At 31.5% G+C, this 24,195-nt stretch overlaps 1 protein-coding gene across 2 annotated transcripts in view; it reads left to right on the top strand.

Annotated features, from left to right (window-relative positions):
• The window catches only part of HOMER1 (homer scaffold protein 1), a 114,142-nt gene that overhangs the window by 53,124 nt on the left and 36,823 nt on the right, over window positions 1–24,195 (top strand). For both annotated transcript variants that reach the window (XM_039874901.1, XM_039874902.1), the window contains exon 5: window positions 8,381–8,520. In XM_039874901.1, coding sequence (XP_039730835.1) covers window positions 8,381–8,520 — 140 coding nt within the window. The remainder of the gene's footprint in view (window positions 1–8,380; window positions 8,521–24,195) is intronic.

Here is a 24,195-nt window from a genome sequence, read left to right as displayed (position 1 = left end):
TTGTTTGTCTTTTACAGGAAATGAGAGCTTTGTGCAGTATGTTTAAAGTACATATTTTCTCACAGACTAAAGGTATACCCTGGATTGAAGCCAAAGCTTCATTATACCTCCTCTGTACTAACAGTGACCTGGAATAACACAAATGATTATTTTGAAACTTCTTTGAATCTATATTCCCTAAGTGTTATGATGGTTTAGTTATACTTTTAAGTATAAAAGCCTATTTAAAATAGTTACAGTGCATGTTGGGAACTTCAGTTCCTCAGGTGAATGATTCTAGTGTTACAAGAGGATGCTAAAGAATACTCAAAGGTCTCCAATAAAATCGTAATCAATTATACTTTGCCATTGTACTTAGTTTCTGTTTCTCTAATCATAACTTGTTTTTGTTTAATTGGCCATGATACCGGCTTCTCTATTGTGGAAGGAGTGTCATTAAGCCTTTAGCTTTATCAAAGGAATAGATCCAAGATGTTTGTATTTGCATAATGCTATGAAATATAAGGAATAAAGAAATATCTTAAGTTCATCAGTATTTGAGAGCCAAACTATACTGACTTTAGCTTTTCAAAACATTCGAAGTCTTAATTGTTAATTTAATGTACAAAAACCAGAGAAATATAGTGGAGAAAAAAAAGAGTATTTCTTTTCATTTATCTTTTCTCCCCTTCCTTTTTTTTTGTAACAATTTGTTACAGATGTCATTAATATTTCTGTTTTAGTTTTAAATGTATGATTACTGGCCACTTAGAGCCTGTTCAGCTAGAGAGCAGAGCTTGTTTCTAACTAGTTTATGAGATAATTTGTAATAGTAGACATTCAGTTGGTCTTAGTTTCTCTTTTTATTTAAGGAGGAATAACAAACTGATTAAGAGTCTGGGTTTTCAAGTCAGAGTTAGACATAAATTATTTTTCTATAAGTATGTGATCTTGGGAAAATTGCTTAACCGAAGTCTGTTTATACATTTGAAACATGAGTATTACCTTATAGGATTGTTGAGAGGAATAGGTATGATAATGGCAATGTTATTATGACAGATGGTGTTATGATGGTATCATATGATAATGGCAATAATGTAGGCTCTGTAGTCTGACTTTGAATCTGGGCTCTAAACTAGTTTTCTAAACTTAAGCAAATTACTATTTTAAAAAAAATTATAAAATGAGAATAAGAACAATATCTCCTTATAGGGTTATTGTGAGAATTAAATGAGGATTACAAAGTGCTTAGCATATAGTATATGCTTAATAAATACTAATAGCTGCTGTTGGTGATGTGATCAGGTGGTGAAGATAAGGATAGTAAAGCCTTGACATAGGATTTGGCGCGTAACAGTTATTTAGAAAAACACAGATGCTTTAGTTGAATAAAGCCTGCATCAGAATCCCCTGGGAGACTTGTTAAAACACAAATTTCTTTTCCCACTCCTAACATTTCTGATTTGGTAGGGCTGAGATGGGGCCCAAGAATTTGCATTTTTAACAAGTTACCAGGAGATGCTGACAGTGTTAATCTGGGGACCACACTTTGAGAAGCTGTGCTGAAGATAAACCATTCCACCTCCCTAAAGGCTTGTGATGAAAAGAGTCTGGCATTTGGAGCAAAGTTAGCCCCTTCCCCATTCTTAGACCTTTAAGCTATGGTTGTACACTTGATGTACATATGTGATCATGTCAGATAATGTTGTCTTCATCAAGGTTACATCTGTAGGAATAAGTTGAACCTGAGTATACTCCATCAATTGCCTATAGCCAACCAAAAGTTGTGGAATTTTTTTTTTCTATTTAAATTTTAAGATTGTATAACATTGAATATATTGCAGTAGCTCTCTTAATTTATATTCAATGTCTAGTTTTTTTCTCCAGATTTTTTAGAATTCACTTCCTAGAAAAAGTGGAATATATATATATATATATATATATATATATATATATATATATGCATGTGTGTGTGTATGTAAAGAAAAAAGTTTCTTTGGCTTTATTATAAATATCATAATTATTTAAATATTATTTTTAATGACAAATGGTATTTACCCAAATAAGGTGTTAGTTTTTTGTAACTGATTATTAGGGTCTTTTGACTACTTGTTTGGTTCTGTGAAAGTCAGTTGACCTGTCTGTATAGTAGTTCTTGAATTCATAAGGTCAGAGATTTGAGCTATGTAATCTCTTAGGACATTAAAAGTACAATAAATTTCAAATGTTTTAGATTTTCTTTAACAGGGGTGTCACGATATAAATGGATTTTTTCGAAAGGTGGTCTGTATTAGTCAAGTGTTACTACCCTAAACTATACTATTTATATATCTAACCCATATGTATACCATTAGAATTAGTGAATGCCTACAAATTCATGTGATACAGTCTTAGTATCACATAACAAATGTTTTACTGAATCTGATACCCCAAGAACAACTTTTACGACCTCAGGAAAGCTTAACTAGAATTCTCTGGAAATTATTGTTTCTAACTAGTTTATGTCCAGAGTAAGGATAGTGGACTTAAATGTCTCTAATCCTGTTACTTGTCTCAATGGAATATTTATCCATTTCTGTATTGGATCTACCTACTAGGTATTGGCAGTGAGAATAGAGAGGAGGGGATAGATACAACTGTGGTAAAATTGGCTGAACTTGGAGGAAATGTGGGAATTAAGGGACTGGTGAGGGTGAGGGAGGGTGGTAAAGGAAGAGTTAGATGTTTTTGAAACTTCTTGGTTTGTAGCTTGACTTTCAGAAGAGGATTTCCACTTCAGATACTGAATTTGTATCTTAATGGGGCATCCAGATGGATATGTCCTGTGAGTAGTTAGAAATTTGGAATTGGAGCTGTCTCATGAGTCATTAACAAACATGTAGTAAAGCTGTCAGTGAGAATGTTATGATCCAGAAATACATAGAATGGAAAGAGAGGAGAGACAAGAGTCAAAAGTTATCACTTAAGATTGTCACTTAAGAAATTGGAGGGAGATATAGAGAGAGACACTGAGTAGAAGTAGGAAATGAAACAGCAGAGAATGTTAGCACAGAAGTCAAGAGAAGAGCATTTTAAGTTGCAGGCAATGATTTGGCAATGTCAGAGGCAGAGTTCCAATAGGATGGGACTTAGGACTTTCAACCAAATAAACTGGAGTTCACTGTAATTATAGGTGGACTATTGGTGAAGGAAGGGCAATGTGAAGGAGTTTCTGGAATGAAAGGAGGTGACTTTGGCTGTTCTTGAGACTAAAATGTTTGGTAGTGAGAATATAAGTAATAAATATTTGTTTCTTCTTTATGAAGAGAAAAAGTTAGCATGGTAATCTCGGGGGATGTAGAGCTAACTGTTTTTTTCTAGAATGTGTGTGTAGGAGTGACTTGAATATGTTTTTAAATGTAAGGAAGGAATCAGTGAAGGAAAAAAGATAGAAGGAAAGGATCATTGTTGGAGCATTGTGCAGAAGGTAATGTGAGCGGGGAGAATGGAAACAAATGAGCCACTTTATCTGAGATAGGAGGGAAGGATAAAAATGGATTAAGATACAGTTAGGGTGATTGAGGAAGTATATGCCAATTATTTGTTTTTTTCTGTGAAGAAAGAATTAGATCATTCACTGAGAAGAAGGACAAATAAAGAGAGAAGGCTTGAACAGAGGTTTGTAACAACTGTTAGGTAAAGAAAAAAAGATAAAGGAGATGTAAGTAAATTAAATATTACTTGGCACTTCAAAAGCATAATTAAAGTCGGAGCTCAAAATGATCTTCATAGCACTAATCAGCATATTTAACAGTATTTTCTCATATAGCTTTTGGTAGCTTGGGCACATAAGAATAGAGAATGACAGTTCAGTCAACATGAAATTGGAAATTGACAAAATAGGTATTATATGAAGAAGATAAAGGAAGCCTGAAAATTGGGATGATGTTTGTGAGAGTATAATTAAGGTGATTGGCTTTCTGGTATAGGGAGAGAAATAAAGCCAGATTGAGCCTGACGAAGCAGCATTTTAGCAGAGGGCCAAGAGATTGTAAATCTTGATGAGGCTGAAGGGCCGCTAGAAGGGGAGTGGGTTAGGTTGGGAAGATAGGGGGTGGTATGACACAAGCCCCTCTTATTTGTGGGAATCAAAGCCAGCAGTTGAGGAGTTAATCCAAAAAGTCAGTTAATGTGAAGAATTTTTTTTAAATTCTTCTAATTTTATAAATTAAAATTCAATAATGTTGTTTTATTTAGTCGTTAATATTTTGATTTAAAGATGAAGGCTTTGCTTTGAATATGAATCTGTTGATTAGAGTTCCATGTTATTTTTCTTATATAAACCATACCGATAATTATCTGCAATTTCCTGGGTATTTTTTCTGTAGTTAGAGCTAACTAACCCTTGGTACTTATAAAGAAATCTGAATGTTATATTAGTAGATTTTTATGTCTTTTTTTCTGATATTATGTGGTAGTATATGTGCTATTTAATAGTACATTATATATACTTAATTCAGTTGTGGGTTTTATTTTATTTTGTAGTCATTTCAGAGCATTTGGTTTGTTTTTTATTAAAATAATCACTCTAGTTTTGTATTCAAATTTCATTAGTTTACATAATATTTAATTCAGCTATATAATTATATAAAAATAATGACTTAAACATGTTTGCAACAAATACAGCTGACACTTGGTAAGAATTTAATTCCGCTGGTGAGTACAAAAACATGCAGAGTGGTGGTGATTAACCCACTAGCCCTGAGCATCAGTCATCTTACATAAGGAAGGAAGAGCATGAATTAATCCATCCAAAGAGTCAGATTACAAGAACTGCTGTGGTTGTCAGAAATGGGATTTCAGCGATGGTAGCTCTGAATGGTAACCAGGTATAGGGAATGACTTATGACAGTAAACGTTTGATCTCAGCTTCATCTTTTGCTCTTCTTCTGTCTCTCATTCCTAGCATTTCTTTCCATATCCGTAGCTATGGGACTCAACTCCGTTAGATCCTTCCCCAGTTTTTCTTATCAGAGCCTCTGCTTAGAAGAGTGGCGTTCTCATCTTCACTTAAATATAAAAGACTAAATTAGAATGAGTCTTCTATGATTGTTTATTAAATGATACAGACAAGGGCCCTGTTTTACTTAAGCCAAAAAGGATGAAGCTAACAAGAATTTGAATTTTAGTCTTTAACTGCATCGGGAGTGTAGTCAGCAGTAACGTACGTGATGGCTATGTGTAGAGGCAGAGGGGTGGTAATCGGGGGCATCGTTTCATAAACTAGAGAAATGTCTAAATAATATATTGTATACTTGAAACTAATAATAAAATAAAATACTAAAAAAATTTAGGCTTTATTCCATCATTAAATGGAAGGTGTTGGTGGTACTTGGTCTAGTAGGGAAGGGCAGTGCTACCACATCCCTTCTACCCCGCCCTATCACTATTCAGGCACATTCCTGAGAGCCTGGAGTGAGGCCAAGGTCATTTTTTTCCCGTGTGATTCTGAATATTTCTGGGTTTTTTGGGGGGTGGGGGGAAGGGGCGGGGGAGTGAGGTAGAGGGCTTTCTTGCTACTTCACAAATGTGTAGGAAGAGAGAATTCTTAAGATGCAGCACTTCCTGAATCTCTGCTCAGGCTCCTTTTTTTAATAATATGGTCACATCTGTTAGTTTTGGCTTCCTTGATATTCTCTAAGATTTTAATATACAAAAATATTTTTCTTTCATTTGACTGTAATTTTTCTTTTTCATATTGTTTTGATATGGGGTGTGGGGGGAGTTTCCCAGAAACGAAGTGGGATGTGATAAATTTTATCAAAATAAGGTCGTAAAGATGGTAGGTCATTAAATCTCAGTTTTTAGTTATTTTTTACATTTTACTTTTTTAAACCAACTTTCATGTACATATACATATATTTATACATGAATATATCAAAGAAGAGATTATTTGATAATTTTTTTTTCTTAAATATTTACTAAGAAATAGCCATATTAGCTTGGAATTCTCTTTATTATAAAATTATCCTTTTTCAAAAGTTTATAGTCTAATAAATATATCTACAAGTTTTTCATTATAATATTTGATTTAGAGATATACGGTGTTGGTTTTATATAAAGTGTAGGTCTTTTAAAGGAATAACTAAAGTTGAATGTTTAAAAATTACACAAAATTTAGATTATAAAAGAACTAAATGTTTAGAATACATTAAATAAGACAAGTGTCACGGTGCTATTTTTGGCACTATAAAATTTCTGGAAGATTTCACAGAATACTTTTGGCCACCTGTGGGGGAGTTGGAGAGCAAGAGCATTTTATTTTCCTATTATGTCCTTATGTGCTGTTGAAACTTGTTCTTGTGAGCAAATATGCTTTTTTTAAAAAAACCTACTTTTAAAAACCATGCTTTAGGCATTTTGTTTTCATTTTAGATATGAGGATCTAAGGTGATTAAATATGCCTTTCATTAAATATAGCTAATATTCAAGTATTCTGGAGAAAAATTTGCCATGTTGAGATTTTTGCATTGTTGCAACCCCTATCCTTTTTTCCTCTTCTTTCTCTACTTAGCTTGCCTCTGAGAAGTCTTTGTGCTTTTCTAGCCTCCCCAAAACCTATGCTAATTTTCCTAATATTCCTCCAGAAGGTAATAAGAACCAGAAATCAAGCTACTACTCCTCTTCTTCCCTCTCTTTTAATCCTAATCTATTTTCGTCCCTCACATTCTTGTTAACCGTTTCTAGCAAATCCCTCATTGAATCCTTGATGGCTAATGCTGGTTATGTCCTTTCACGTTAACAAGGCAGTTTGTTCCTGTCATCATTTCCACTGAATCAGGTCTTAGCCATTTCACTGTTTCGCTGATTAGACAGTCAGCTTTGATTATTTTAGTTTGGTTTGGCCTTTCTTGGAGAAAAATAGTCCTGGTTTATTGAAACCAAAGACGATAACATAGTTTCTTACTGGCTGCTTCAACTTTTTCTGGCTAATTGATATGGTCCGTAATTGACCTAGAAATAGTCACTTTGGATACTGTTCCCATTTTTCACTTAATAGGATTTGACTTTGTTGTAAAACAATTTTATGTTGTCACATTATACTGTAAACTTTATTCATGCACTGACAATTAATGGAAACAAAAAGGATTTAGGAGAAAGATTTAATAAGAGTGAAATTAAAGGTCAAAATAGAGGTTCCATTAATAATTGAAAAACAGTTAAGTGGTAATGTGGAATCATGAGAGTTGCCTTTTGAGTTTTGATAGCTTATGTAATTTATAACATATGGTACTATTCGTTAAAATATTTAAATGTGAAATATATACAGCAGTATAAAACTAAAAGCCCCCAAAAGAAAGTTAGATTCACCACATTAATACTTTCCATATTTCTTTCTAGCACTACTTCATGTGCAGTATTTTTTATGTAAAGCATATGAGTTATCATAACCTAGATTTATCCTTATATTTTCATACATTTTTCTAATTGTAAACATTTTCCTGTATTACACATATTCTTATTTTTAATTGAGGAACTCTTTTATTCTTTTAGGTTGACAGATTATGGCCATATCTAAACAGTTCCCTGTTGGACACTGAGTTTTCATTTTGTTTCCTAACATAGCCTAATATTTCAATTGTGAAGTTCTATTGCCCAGAGATAACAAGGGACCACCAAAACTCTTTAACCATCTGGTGCTAAGACCTCCCCCTGGTTAACAGGTTTATCAAGTGACCCCTCATTCTAATTTCTAATACTGAATTTGGATAATCTGATAATGACAATTATAAGGAGAAATGTCAGCTGTAGTTTCATTTTGAATTCCATTTATTTTCCAGAGGGATAAAAATACCTTGATAGGCAAATCTTAATTAAAAGTAAGACAGGAAATTTTGTGAAGAAAAATAATTCCATTATGAGTAGCCGGCAAGAAAAGTGGAACTACAGTAACATCATTATGTATAATATGTTATAGAGATATTTCTGGTTGCTTTTTAAAATAACTCTAGGAATCAAAAAGTAGGGCAGAAAAAAAAAACTTATTGAGGATTTTCTTCTATGCTTTCCTACTCCCAAATAAAATCACATCTTGCGTTTTTGTGTTATCTTCTTTTTCTTCTCAAGTAGTTCTTTGGATATCTTTTATTCTAACCAATTAGTTGCTTATAGAAACCCAAAAGTTTTTCAGTTCTTTGAAACTACATTTCTAAATTGTATTACATTTCAGAAGTTTTCTTATGAGTTGCTTTACTTGAAAAAAATTATTTCTCCTTCAAATTTTATTTTTTAAATCTTCTACTTAAATTTCAGTTGAAATATGGTTTATAAATAAGCATACATCAGAGTCGGTTATAACTTTAAATGACCTTGTGTGTTTTAACAGAAATATAATACTACCCTACCCCTCTTTGTTTTTAAGGAATCAGCAGGCGGGGATCTTCAGTCTCCTTTAACACCAGAAAGTATCAATGGGACAGATGATGAAAGAACACCTGATGTGACACAGAACTCAGAGCCAAGAGCTGAACCAACTCAGAATGCATTATCATTTTCACATAGGTACAGATTCAGTTCAACCATCATGATTAAGTAAAATGTGTAAAAAAGTTATTTGGGTTTCAGATAAATCTTGCAAAGTTACAACTCTGAGTGAAAATTCCAGGTTAGACTTTTTTTTTTTTTTGACTGTTTTTGTTAATGTCAGAAAGATGTTAATAACTTATAGTTGCCTAGATGGATTGGGATGAACATTTATCTATGTAGAAAAAGGGCTACTGAGCTAATTATAATACAGATTGTTTTTCAGTGAAACAATATACGTATTGTTGTAAAACTCTTCGATTTTTTTTTTTTACACAGTCCCTAAAAGGCCCCCTTTGGTAACCTGGTTTCCATTTTCATGTATATTCTTTAGGGTTATAATTTTTTTTAATAGACTTCCTACTCTGAAATTAAGCTTTACCATAGTCTCAGGTGATCTCACTCTATAATTTCACAAAAAGAAGAAAATTATTAGAGTAACTTCTAGAATGACCCTGTTAATGTCAGAATTATTTTTGCATACGAACTAACAGAAGATAAATCTTCACATACTTCTGAATTTTAAAAGAATTTGATACTTTTTAAAAAAGATAGTTTATCCTAAATGTATTCCAAACCAGTTACATTAATTATTGGCCATACTATAGTATGTTTGGATGTAAGGAGGTCTGTGAAACTGCAGTATTGCAAATGTAAACATACTTATTAGTCGTTGTCTTAAAGTTAATTTTTAATCTTTCTTTGGAACCTTTTGACTAGGTGCTTATAGTTGAAATTAAGAAAAGTTTTCCCTTTAATGTGAATCATTTTTGGGAACAATTTTTAAAAATTATATTCTTTAGCATGTTCAGAAGATCTGTGAAGTGAGATATTCCAAACTCTTTTTCATGAGAATTTTATTATTGAATTTATTGACTATTAGATGTACAGGATTAGGTTTTATTAGAAACTAACATTGAGGAACTGCATGGTCAGGCTGAGGAAGAGAATGAGATGTTTTCTTCAGGAATGAATGGGTAGAAACTATTTTACTGTGACGCTATTCTGATTTGTTTCTAAAAATGCTAATAGTTTGCATAAACAGTAGCCATATCTTAGAATTATCTTGGAGATCATACTTTATTACAGTATAGGCATACTTTTTTTTTTGTAGCTATAAAAATGACTGAACACATGAGCATTTTTAGTTCCTCTGATCTGGAGACTATGTGATTTATAAAACATACAGGTTTTTAAAATATGCAGTTACAGTTAAAGTTTACAGTGCTAAATGTGATTAGTATGCAATTTTAAAAAATATGTAGAAGGAGGAAAATTTAAAATATTAAATTATATTTAACATACATTTAATAAATGGACTTTACACTGAACATAACTTTAAACTTGATTTCTTTGGCTAACACTTGAGTCACATGCATTGAATAGTGAAACACTTAGAAATAAGAACTTTAGTATGTAACATTTATGAAAACTATTTCTAGATTACTTTATGCACCAGAAGTTTTCTGAATGTTATTGTTTTGCTAATCTTCGGTATTTGGAGTTATTAACTGGGATTGGTCGTCATCTATCGATTTTCTTCGTTCTTGGGAGTCTAATAGGAATTATTTACTTTAATTTGAAGATAGAGCCTTATTGACTGCTGGAATCTATAGATTAGCCATAGAGATATTTAAGTTCTGAAAATAAAACTTAACGGGTCAATTTAAGCTTTTAATTATGTTAAAGACAATTCATAATCTTATAGTTTTCTTATTGTACAAATATCTTAGCTATAGGATTTTAGAAGGCTTATTCTCTGAACTTTTTATTTTTACCTGAAATGGAAGGTGGTATATTTTGAAGCTAATATTAGAATCCCAAAAAAAAAGAGTTAGAAGAGACCTCAGAGATGGTGTAATTCAAGATTTTCTAAACTGGTAATTTGAAATTAATTTAGGTTATTCATGGCATTATGAAAAATAAAATATAATAAAACCAAACAGTAAACATTAGAGTAAGACTCAAAATAAGAGTAAAAACTATGTTTCAATAATGTACATATTTATGTGTATGCTGGATTACAATGCTAAAAGTCAAAATCATGTGCCTTTGGCACATGAGACTAAATCTCAGAGGTTAGGTGAGTTGTCCTAGGTCACATAGGTCATTAGTAAAAACTATAGGACTATAGCTCAGCTCTTGACCTAGTATGTCTGTCTGTCCTACTTCCAATTAGTTAACAGTGCGTTTTAGTCAAATTCCCAGCACAAGCTCATTGTTGTGTTAGGAAGCTAATAACTGTTTGTATCTTAGGAGACCTGTGTAGAGATAAGATCATTGTTTCCATTAATTAGAAACAGAAGGAATATCAAAATAATTTTTATTTAAATCTGAAATGTGCAAGTGTTTAAACTTGATATGCTGTTTTTTTTCTTCATGGCAGAGGAAGACAGGTTAAATCTATATTTTAAGGCTTAGGCCATTTGTCTTTCTTCCTTAGTACTTTTTAAAAAAACTTTATTTTTCAATTACAGTTGACATTTGATATTATATTAGCTTCAGGTGTACAGCATAGTGGTTACACATTATATATAACTTATGAAGTCATCACTCCAGTAAGTCTAATACCCACCTGACACCATACATAGTTATTACAGTGTTATTGTCTGTGTTCCCTACTTAGTACTTACTTATTTAACAGAAAAAACAAATAGCAAAAAAAAAAAAAAAATGTTTTGCCAACAGTTCTCTGTTTTGGTTGATAATCATTTTACTGCTTAAAGGAGCATAATCACTAAAATGTCTTTTTTTTTTGAAAGATGGAGGAAACAGTGATCTAGTCAGTCAAGTTCATTGAGAGTTGATTGTAGTAATAGCTACTTAGTAAGCCAATCTGGTCCTGAAAATTTTGGTAATTTAGTTATAGCTCTTTACTCTCTATAAACTTCGTATATTTTTTAAAAAAGTATTACTTAGCTTTAAAGAGATAAAGAAAAATTTTATTACTCTTTAAACTTATACAGATTTTCAGATATATAGGAAAGAGAGAATACTATTATGAACTCCCATGAACATATCACCCAGCCTTAACAGTTATGAAAAAATGGTCACTCTTGTTTCATTTCTACCCCTACCACTCTTCCACTTTTGTATTATTTTTAAAGCAAATCCCAGACATATAATTTCATCCACAAATACTTTTTTAAATTACTTTTGAACTTTTTCAAAACTTATTTACTAGGCTAATATAACTTTTGATATTCTGTCTAACTCAGTGGCATTATAGAGTTACTTGAATTATTTACTCTTTGATTTTTAATTATGCTGCATAATTAAATTTAAAAATGTATGGGCTGCTCAATACTCCTTAGTCAAGTGATATAGTATTATTTTATGTCCTTGTCATAAATTATGCAAAAACACTCTCATTGAATAGTTTCAATAAATTAATATGTTTTTAGCGTATTTATTTAAATGCCTTTTTAAATTTAGGGATATGTAAAAGAGGGAAATCATGAAGATGAAAATGTTTATTAATTTCTTTGGGGAAATGGTATGAAATTTTATCTGATTGGCATTTTTTCTTAAAAAATTATTTTTTAGCCTAGATGATAATATTCTTTTGGGACTGAACAGGTATACATTCTGACTCACCGAAGTGTTCTGGGCATCCTTTGAGACCATAGTCTTTGATTAGCTATATACTAAATAAAGTAGCTATATACTAACAAACTAGCATATACTTATGGGGGAAGATTTTGTTCTCTCATTCCAGGGAATATTGTTTGTTTCATAGCATCGGCTGTATAGAATTCTGAAATTTACTCATTTCTTAATAATAATAAATTCTAGGATTTTTATTTTTTATTTTTAAGATTTAAAGCTATCTAAAATACTCTTAGAAATAGTTAATTTTATAGTATCCCGGTGCAGTTAGACGATAATAGTGAAATATAATACTGAAAACTAAAACTTTAAATTTTGTTCATTGTAAATTTATTATCCTCAGATATACAGTAACATTGATCAATAACTGCTGTTGTGTATTTGAGAGTTCAGAACAGATATATAGACATTACTAGCTCATGAAGCCATTTTTGTATTGATAAATTTTAATAATAGTTTCTGTTAATGGAAAATAGGCTCTTTTAAGCACTGATTGTATTTAAATTCTTTTAATGTTTAGAGAATATATTCTCATGGTGCTGCTAAAATTCATGTATTTTGGGGATACTGCATGTGTCTTCTGTTTTGTTAAAGAGATTTTTCTGTCACTTTGTGTGTTTCCAACAGATACTCATTAAAGCATATATTCAGAAACATTACTCTTTAGTATATTGATTTTGCTTTAAATCAGAACAATTACAATTTTACCAAAATTTATGAAATCTGGGTGGGTTCATTCCATTTGTATTTAATAGATTAATTTCTTCATTCATTATCAGAGTTTCAGAAAGCTACTACTTTAAAACTGTGATTAAGGATTTTTGTACAATTTCAAAACCTAAATTTCATTGGAAATTTTGCACACCATTTTAGTTATGTGTTAAAATACAAAAAAAATGCTTTATCTTGAATCAAATATAGTTTGTGCTTACTTCAGAGATGATGCAAACAGGAAAAAAGTGAATGTTAAGAGATCTGGGGTACTGTACTCTGCAATATGCCATCTGTCTCTTTTTATGAATAGTAAAGAAAACATAAGATTATAGTTATGAACTAAAATAGAAATCATTTCTGCAGATAACTTTTGTTTGGATAAAATTTTGTAAAGCTGGAACTTGATTTCATAAGTGTTTTGTCATTGATATAATTGCAGGTGAAAAATATGTGTGTAGGATTCCCCTTACTGTTCCAGTTACAATCGACTTAAATATTGTTATTCTTCCACCATCAAACCTCAAAAATCAGATAAGGGTTTAAAAAATTAATTTGAAGGCCAAGACAGTTTGTGAGAGATTGCAACACGACAATTCAGAATTTTCTTTACTATAATTGTGAACAGATAGCATTTTATAAGTGCCATAGTAATTTGATAATAAATACAGTTCTGCATTCTCTAGGAAGCAAAAAGCATTTTATATTTTTAAATAAAATGCAATACAAAATATAATTTAGTGACCAAGAGTATTTATTAGCTTTCTAAATAAGTATACTTAAATTTCCTATCTTGACTTTTTTTTTAGAACTAACCTTATTTTCTTCTAATGTCTTTTAAAAGAGTTCAAAGAAAGTGTAAAAATTTGCTGAAGCGTTTTTTCAGGCATTATATAGATTATTTGCAAGAAGAAAAATACTATTAATTTGATATAAAGATACTACTAACCCACTTCCAATAGGGATTAGGCCCTTCCCCTCCTCCCCCTCTGCATTATTATTGTAATTAATGGCAAAAATGTTTACCAGTCCATCCATAGTGATTGTCAGCTTCTGTTTTCAAGATGACCAGTTGGAGTTAGAGGTGTGGCTGTTCAGAATGGGACAGATTGACCTTAGGTTAATTATGATTTCTACCCTATAGAGGGCTTTAAACATTTCTTTTTTCCTTCCATTTCTGTTCTTAGAAGACCAGAAACAGAGATTTCATTGGAAGGGAGGTTTGTGATATGAACTGTTCTAGGACTTGGGGAAAATGTTTTTCCTTTGAATTTGGCTTTTCATCTTTCCTTTTGCTATAGTGGTAAAACACAAGTAAACATAGGCAGAAGCCAAGCAAGCCACATAAGTGTGTGAAATTTGTGTTGTATATGACAGTAAAGAATTGTGAGGTCTATGGTAAAGTGGAATGTTCATGTTTCACTTGAAGATATTAAAGGTTTTTAAAAATGAAGCCAAACAGAGAGATTGGGACTAGATGACCTATCTGGTTTCTAGTTTAGACTTTCAAAAGGAATATTTCTGATTTATATATGGTTTAGCCCAGCGTGACGATTTTAAGCTAATTTTCAGCAAGTAATGTCTGTTGTTGTAATACCCTTGTAAGTTTTTGGTAGAGGTATTTGCAAGGATATAGTTTGCAGATTTGGAATATTGGATATTTTCTCTTAGGTAACATATTACTCTGAGAGATGTTAATAATTATCTCAAACACAAAATCTGACCATGTCACTTTCCTCCTTAAAATATTTCAATGGCATGGTGTATATAGACCAGCCCGTGATCATCTGATGATGCACCCCGCAGCCTCATCTCTTTGTGCTTCTGTAGCAGTTACTCTAAATTGGTTGTACTCCTCCACATACAACCAAGCAACTTTGCTTTTGCTCATCTGCAAGTCTTTGCTCTCTTGTTTTTGGAATGTTCTTCTTTCTCTTTGCAATGTCTGCATACATACACATAAACACTCCATACTTCCTCCCACCTCACCTCTGCCTCTAACTCAACTACCAAGTAGTCAACCCCTGTATATCCTATAAGCTCCAACATTACAGCTTTCTCTCATGCCCTCAGATTGAATTATGTTTCCTTTTTTGTTAAATCTCTGTTACCTCCAAACTGACATATAGAGGTTAACATTAACTTCTCAGTCTTTTCTGGGGCAAGGATTGTGTTTTATTCATTTGTACCCCTGGTGCTTAGCATGGTAGACATTCAGTAAACATATGCATGAAACAATATCTCTCACAGAAATCGAGTACATGTTCTGAATGCCCTTGGTATGGTGCCTCAGTCAGCTAAAAGTATACCTACAGGTTCATAAGACCTTGAAGCTAAAATATAAAGCTAGTTACATTTTTTGAAAATCAGTCACTGTTAACAAGCTTAAGACTGGAATTGAATAGACTTAATCTAATTTTCTTCAAAATTTCCTAGTTTGTATAAAGAAATTTTAAAGATAATGTGTTAATAAACAATGTTGTTAACTACCTAAATAATGTGAAAAATGCTAAAATGTGCGTTTTTTGTAATAAAATAATTTTTAATTCTTTTCTGGAGAGTAAGTTTTCTCATTAAAAAAGTGCAGAGTGATTCAATGATATATTTTCTATGAAATTAGACAATATTTATAGTCTTTGTTTTAAAAGGCATAGATAAAGTGTGTTTTTAAAAATTTCATCTCTTACAAAGGTCAGCACAAGTATTTCTTATTTGATTCAAATAAATGAATTTAAGGACTATAGATTTTTTTTTAATTGAGAATCGTACTGTGTACATTGGCAGAAGTAAAGATTGGGGCCAACCCTTTGCTTCATGAGATAACACATTAAGCTCACATTTCACATGGAGAAAAGTTGAGTTAATGCATTGAAAGTTGTCATGCTCCAGGGATTACCTTCCTTATAGGGTATGTAAAGTATAGATATGACTAAATAGTTGAAATATATGTTCATTTCACGTTGATTTTCTATCAGTGTGCTATTTTCTATTGACAGTTTAGCTTGGCCATATATCTAACGTAGACAAAATGGCTAATTTTTATGACTCTAAATCAAAGTCTAAATGTTGATGTTAGAACTTTGGAGGTGTATGAACTTTTGCTGTTACGTAGTCCAGCCACTTTGAAAGCAAGTCCAGGAAAGAGGTATTCAGCATCACTATTTGCTAATGGCTAGATTAGAACAGAGAGGTCTCCAAAGTCATTGATCATTAAAGTCCATCCTGGTTGAGACAACTCTCCTTCTACTAAACTCCAGTAGAGTTTGATTTCTGTATCACATTTTAGATACTTATTATCATAATCTTTATCATTGTTCAACACGTATTTACTATTACTTTATAAACTCTCTTACTATATTCTTAGCTTCTGGACTAAGCCTCGTTGACTTAACATTTCTTGGTATCCCAGGTAGTTCCTAGCCATTTAGGTATGTAATAGACAATGAATACATTTGTTGAGTAAATAAATGTATATGCTTTTACTGTAACTGAGATGACAAAGGGATAAATAAGTTAGTGCAGCTTGATCATTAGCATCAAAAATATATACCAGGCAGGGCTAACATAAATACCAATATGAAGAATAATTAGTTTACCTTTTTAATTCTAACAGGAATCACTTAAGTTTTATTGACATATAAATCACATATTAAACAATCAAACTATTTAAAGTGTACAATACACTGGTTTTGGTGGGTTTTTTTGTATGTTCACAGAGTTGTACAACCATCACCACAATCAATTTTAGAACATTTTCGTCATTTCCACGCACACCCTGTACCCATTAGCAGTCACTCTCCTTTTCCCCCTTCACACATTCCTTGCCACCGCCATCCTAGGCAGCCAGTAATCTACTTTCTGTCTCTGTAGATTTGCCTGCTCTGGACATTCTGTTTGAGTGGAATCATACAATATGTGGACTTTTGTGACTGGATTGTTTTGCTTAGCATGTTTTCAAGGCTCATCCATGTTATAGAATATAGAAATATTTCATTTCCTTTTATTGTTGAACAATAGCCCATTGTATGGATATATAACATTGTATTGATCCACTTTTCAGTTGATAGACGTTTAGGTTGTTGCTACATTTTGAAAGTTCCGCCAGGGTTATGAATAATGATGCTATGAACATTGGTGTGAAAGTTTTCGTGTGGACATAGGTTTTCAGTTCTCTGGATATACACTTAGAAGTGGAATTGCCAGGTCATGTGGTAACTCTACTTTTAACCTTTGGGAGGAACTGCCAGACCATTTCGCAAAGCAGCTGCACCATTTTACATTTCCACCAGCAGTGTATAAGTGTTCCAATTTCTCTACATCATCATCAACACTTGTTGTTATCTATCTTTTTGATTATAGCCATCCCAGTAGGTATGAAGTTATATCTCATTGTGGTTTTGATTTGTGCTTCCCTGATGGCTAAAGTTGAGCATTTTTTTCATGTGCTTATTGGCCATTTGTGAATCTTTTTTGGGAAATAGTTACTCAGATTCTTTGCCCGTTTTTAATTGGTTTGTTTGTTTCTTTGTTATAATTCTTTATATATTCTAGATATTAACCCCTTATCAGATAAATGATTGGCAGATATTTTCTCCAGTTCTGTTGGTTGTCTTGTCACTTTCTTGACAGTGTTAACATTAAAACAAAAGCTTCTATCTATCTATCTATCTACCTATCTACCTACCTACCTACCTACCTATCTATCTATCTATCTATCTATCTATCTATCTATCTATCTATCTATCTATCTATCTATCTGCTTTGGCTCTTGGTGTCATAGCTAAGAAACCATGGGAGTTCTCCAACTTTATTCTTCCATTTCAAGATCGTTTTGACTATTTTGAGTCCCTAGCACTTCCAAGTGAATTTTACAGTCAGCTTGTGAATTTCTGCAAATAAGCCAGTTGGGATTCTGATAGGAATTGCATTGAATCTGCAGAACAATTTGGATGGCCAGTTTAACAATGTTAAGCCTTTCCATCCTTAAAGAGGGATGGTTTCCTATTTCTTTAGCTCTTCTTTAATTTCTTTCAACAGTTTTGTTTAGTTTTCAGAGTATAAGATTTGCACTTCTTTTGTTAAATTTATTGCTAAGTGTTTATTCTTTTTATGCTTTCATTAGCAGAATTCTTTTCTTAATTTCATTTTCTAATTATTCATTGCTAGTATATAGAAATACAATTGATTTTTGTATAGTGATCTTATACCATAAACTTGCTAAAGTCATTTATTAGTTTTAATAGTATTTTTAGTAGCTTCCTTAGCATTTTCTATATATAAAATTATGTCATCTGCAAATAGACATACTTTTACTTCTTCCTTTCCATTCTTGGTGCCGTTTATTTCATTTTCTTGAGTAGTTGCCCTGTCTGGAATCTCTAGTACAATGCTAAGTAGAAGTGACAAGAGTGGACATCCCTGTCTCATTCCTCATCTTAAGGAGAAGCTTTCAGTCTTTTACCTTTAAGTATGATGTTAGCTGTGGAGTATTCATAGGTATTCTTTATCAGATTGAGGAAGTTCCCCTATATTCCTGATTTTTTAATGTTTTTCCCATTAATATTTATTCTGATTGGTTGGTGATTTCTTTCCCTTAGTTGGTAGCTTTAGGAATCTGTACTTAGACAAATAGCAATCAATATGCTTTTCTTACATTTACTTTTCAAAGGGTAATCGATAGTTTATTTTAAAGGAAAAAAGAACTAGACAGAGAGGAAGAATTCTCCTTATACAACTCTCATTATATTTTAAAAGCACATTATTAGGCCTCAGTTTTCCTGTATAAAAATATGAAAACTTTTAGTTTTCTAGTTTTTTATTTCTCTAAAATATGTGAAGCAGCTTTTATAGATGGTGGGAATGGGGGTACATTTACTTCTATATCTGATTTTGTAAGTGATATAGTTGATTTTTTTCTTTAGTCCTTTTTTTTTATTAAAAAAAATAAAAATATGTCCTTTTTAATAAGAGGAAGAATATAACTATACTTTAGAAGATGATAATGTATAAATTATAGCATTATTTTAATTAATATAAAGCACGTTCTTATTAAATACGAATAGAAATACACATAGGAAGTTACTTCAAATAACTCTGATTTCTAGTGTAATTATTACTATAGAAAAGAATCATCATGGTTTTTTCCTTATTGCATTATATAAATGTTAGCTGATCATTACTTTAAATGATCTATTATGCGATCAATACTTGTTTTACGTCAACAGTGTTCTTCCTAGTTTATCTTAAAGGGGTTATGTTTCTGGATGTGGGCAGTCCAAAAGAATTTTCAGCATACTTTTACATTAATCTTTAAGCAATATAAGGATGTTGTAATCATGTCGTAGGACATTTTAAAAACTACCTGTGCATACAATGTAGAATATTAAGTCACTAGTTATATTAGGCCAGATTTTTTTAATCTCATTACCTGGGGCATCAAAGAGGGATTTTTTGTTTTTTTTTGTTTGTTTGTTTTTTTAAATTTTTAATAATAAAAGTTCTTCATGATACTTAATATGAAACTTTAGATGTAGTTCTATAGAGAGATTTCCTTCATAGCTGTTCTGAAGTCTATAACATGAGGTTAATGGAGAAGCATGTTAGCAAAAGTGTTTTCAGAAAGTATATTCAATTCTTTGGCTTAATAGTTTTTTGTAATTGGATCATCCTAAGGTATGCTTTACTCACAAACTAAATTACTATTAAAGGGAAGACTTAAGGTCTCTCTGGCTCTATGAAACAATAGATTTTTTTCCTCTAGAGATATAGAGAATGGATATTAGTAATTTGTTAAATTATGCGCAGAACTATATCATTGGGTGTTATCTGAATCCAAGAATACTGCTGTTGAATAGTAGTCATACCTTATTAGCTTTTTGTAAAAGGCATAGCTAAGCCATTCTGTCATTATTATATATGGTTAGAAAGTCTTAATTTTCAAGAAAGGGAAATTTATTTTACTTTAGAGGTCTCACAACCCACAGGATTTACTAGGTGTCATGGTAGACATCACATTTTGGGGATTTTTTTTTTGGCAAGAGATAGATATCTTGGGCAGAAATAATAAAGAAAAATCACATACCTAAATAGACTCCCTTTCCTTTCCCATACTTCTCACTTAAAAAAAAAAATTCTACTGGATAGTTCGAGTGGTGTTTTTTTGTTTTGGTTTTTGCTTTGAAAGTCAGAAAAGATCAGTTCTCCTGTTTGGATTTTTTTTTTCCTGCTGTGGAGACAACCAGTTTTCCTTGGTAGATGACTTCTGTGACCTTCTTTAGTTTGGGAATTTAATGAAGTCAACATTTCCCATGGAAGAAGAGGATCTACAGTTTATCCTAATTGAAAAGATGCAAATAGTCTATGACTGATAAAGAGTAACTAATAAGGAAGAAACATGCAATTTGAAAAGACCCAATTATCACATTTTTAATTTTGAGGAGTCAAAAGAAGTAATACCTTTAAAGAAGATACTTACCTGTGAATTCCTGTTATACTACGTGACATTTAAGATAGCTACAAGTAGCGGAATTAAAAATGACTTGGCATGGCATCTTCCGTTTTGTTCTCTTGACAAAATACTATCATACTTGCTCCACTTAATTTTCAGAAAACTTAGAAGCTCTTGATGGAGAAAATTTGTTTCTTGAAAATCAAAATACCTATTATTCCTGATAAAGATATTGGAAAAATAAACAACTAATTTTTCTGGACTTTAAAGTAGAACTGGTTCATAGATGCCATTTCTTTTAAGACTGTTGTAGCCGTTTTCCTGCATGTAGAGTTAATAACTCTTGACTTTCTCTTTGTTGATAATTTCTATAATGTAAAATTTTGTTTATTTTAAAATTTGCAAGTGCTTTCCTATAGTACTGAATGGCTATTAGGTATATTAAAATGGAAGTAAGATAATGAAGTTATATTTGATTTATAAGTGAGTATCCTTGTAAATAATTTAACTACATAAAATGTCGCATTGATTTCCCCCTCCCCCCAACCAAGAGCTTTTATACAATTATGATTAAAGGAAAGCTAAAGTAAAAGTGTCTGGTTTCCCCTTTTATTTAGTTGGGATTTAATTAGTCATTTGTCTTAAATAAAAAGTAACTCATCAAATTCTACTGAATAAAAAATGAAAAATACAATGAAATAGATACAATTTAAAGAAAAAAAATGAAAATCTTCGAACAAGGTTTAAGCATGAGGAGATGCCCAGAATCTAGACTTTCATAAAAACTGAGTAAAACTTTGTGTTATTAGGTAGAAGCAAAATCTTAGTAGTATTTTCATTAAAAATAGGGTTATTGTAAGAAGAGAGATTTGATAAGAGAGAAAATCTTCATATACTAAATCAAGGAAAAATGTTTATGAGTTACAATTCATGCATGGAAAATTCTTGATAGCCCGTGGAATTTGGTTTCATTTGCACAAATTCATTTTCATAACCTATTTTTGGGAAGTAATTGTATAACATTTTCTGTTCTACATAAATCAACCATTCTTATTTTTGCAAGTCAAAGCTTAGATATAGTACATGAATTATCAGATAATGGATCCTAGAGTGAGACTTTAAAATTATCAGTCTGCTTTCTACTGCTTTATTCTCACTGTGTTTTAGTATCAAAAGACAAATCAATTCAAAGGGAGTTTAGGGATTCAGGCTTATAATCTGGTATTTGTAAACAAATAATTTAGAAAATCTTTTTTAAATTACCATATTACTTAAATTTTTAAAATAACTTATCCTGTATGCTATAGAAATGGAAATGGACATAGCCCTAGGTTAAATGTGTTGGGACCAAAAAAGTACTCAATATCAATGTTTTATTTTTTCTATGCCTCACTTAAAAAAAATTAATAGCATTAGATGTACCTGGCACATTTCACTTCACCAGAGATCCTACTCTTCCTTACTGTCATGTATACCTCAAAACACAGAATTTACTCATTTATGTTCTTCGACTTGTTAACTTACTTAACTTGTGTAGGGATGGGAACTATAGAAAGGGCCTTTCTGTTGCTGACTCAGTTTGTCTCTGTAATGGCTCCCTCTTTCAAGAGTTTCATAATTTGCCCTCATTTCAGCATTTTATGCGTACATTGATATCTACTACTGGTATGAATGATATAAATTGGTCCAAGGTATATTATTCTTTATCCAGTTTAATAATGCAAGTATGTTTGAATACTGCAGCAAGAATAATATTTTGGAAATTCTAACCTCATAATAATGAGAAAAACACTATGTAAACATTGAACTAGTTTGAGAATGATTAGGAAATTGTTGATAAATTTTATGTCTAAGCATTCATAAAAATGAAGTTGCTTTGTAAATTCTGAGCCTGATTTCTATTGCCCCTACTAATTTTTTTAACACCAAAAATGGAATCTAATCTAACCTAGAGAAGTTTTTTGATTTTAAAAAAAACTAGGGAAAGAGTGCTTTCTTTCCCCCCAAATATGATAGCATCTAATTTAATGTGTGCTTTTCTAATCAATCTATCATAGAAATCAAATATTAAAGTTAATGAACATACGCTTGAGAAATAATGAAGAAATAGAACAGTATTAGTCATTACTTTAACAATATTACTTTTCTGATCTTTAAAACTTAAACGAGCTGTCTTCTATCGGTGCCCATTTAATTATGAGAACAGTTTATAGAATGTATCCTGAACCTGATTTATATTAAAAAAGTAATTTCCTAGGAGGAAGTGTGTATAATATAATGGTTTTGTGATTATTTTTGGTTCTCTAAAAATGAAACACATTCTTACTATCATATTCCTCTCAAAAATAAAGGGGTGAACTTGGGTTCTGATGATGATGCTACCATCATTTAGGCAAATTACTTTATTCTGCTGAGCTGATTTCCTCATCTATTAATTAAATAGAGGAGTGAGTAATGATTTCTAAGTCCCTTTCTCTAGATTATCTTAAAGTGATCCTACATTTAGTCAAGGAAATGAATTAAGATGTCCTGTTGTGGTCTTCTATGGCTGGGTATGAAATTTAGTATTGAGTTTTTAATTATTAAATACATTGGTATGTTACTGTACTACGTAAAAGAATCTGTGACCTAAGTCAAATTAGCCATCTCTGTATTGAAATACAACATTTAGAAAAAGAAATATTGTGTCCTATGCTTTCACATTATGCGCACACGTAATTTACATTATTTTAATTCCTTCTAGCTGGTGCTATGGGTTCAAAATATGTGATCCATCAGTTACTACTTTTCAATGATAGATTCATTTAAAATTAGAGCACTAACATAGGAGGTAGTATAACATCATAATGTCCTTAAATGGATTATTATAATGGGATAAAATTCCGAACTAAACTACTATCTAATAACTGGACTTGTAGATTGAAACCAATAATGATAATTTAACCTCCTAAACTTGGGAATGAAGTTTAGCAATATGAAATCAAAAGCAGAAAACTGAAAGAAACTGTGTAGTGGCTCTGTGTAGTGGCTCTCTTTGAAACATGGCATCAACCAGTAGAAAATAGTGAGTATGATAGGCTCTTTTTTTGGAAAATAAGATGTAAGAACTTAATAAGTAATATATTGCTATAGCTAGAAATAATAGCATAGGCATTTAGCACTTCATATAGTATTGTTGCTGTCTCACCTGTGAATCGCACCTCACAGTTTAATACAAATTCTAGACTAATTTATAGAAAGAAAGCATTATACCCGGAAAAGCCAGGGAAGGATACTCCTTGCTTTTAATTCACTGAAGTTCAGTGATACCAATTAAGAGAAAGGTAATTTTTTCCTTCATCTTCCTTTACTTTTCTTCCAAGAGACGATCTTGTAACTATCAGTTTATTTCTGTTCAGAACTCTGAATGCTTGGCTATGTACACTATCCTTAGTACTTATAAAGATTAGGTGGTATGGTATACATGGAAGTCTGTGGGTTTATATTTAAACCTATGTTTTTATAATTTTTAATTTTTTATATAGTTTTATCTTTACTCATTTTGTTTTACAATTGTCTCATGAGAAGATACAGTTATGAAACATACAATTTCCCACTTTTTAGGGGAAAAAAATCTAAGATGTAGGGAAGTTAGGGAATTTTTCTAAAATATGTAGTTATCAGAATTAGAATTTGACTCTAATTACTTGCTTCTCTGCCCCAGTCTTTGCCTAATTTATCTCGAAATTTTAAGTCTCCATTGGAGACTAAACCTGAAAAAGAAGATAATTAACAAAATTCATTCATTATTTGGCACAAAAATAGGTTATGAATCCTTAAATGTGTGGTTGAAATAAAAGATTAGATCTGTAGACATTAAATTTATTTGAGAACGTATTATGTGTTTA

This window comes from Pteropus medius, unplaced genomic scaffold, assembly GCF_902729225.1.
Source record: "Pteropus medius unplaced genomic scaffold, Ma_sr-lr_union100, whole genome shotgun sequence".
NCBI lineage: Eukaryota > Metazoa > Chordata > Mammalia > Chiroptera > Pteropodidae > Pteropus > Pteropus medius.
The sequence above is the reverse complement of the archived record's forward strand: the minus strand, read 5'-3'. Positions and strand labels throughout refer to the sequence as shown.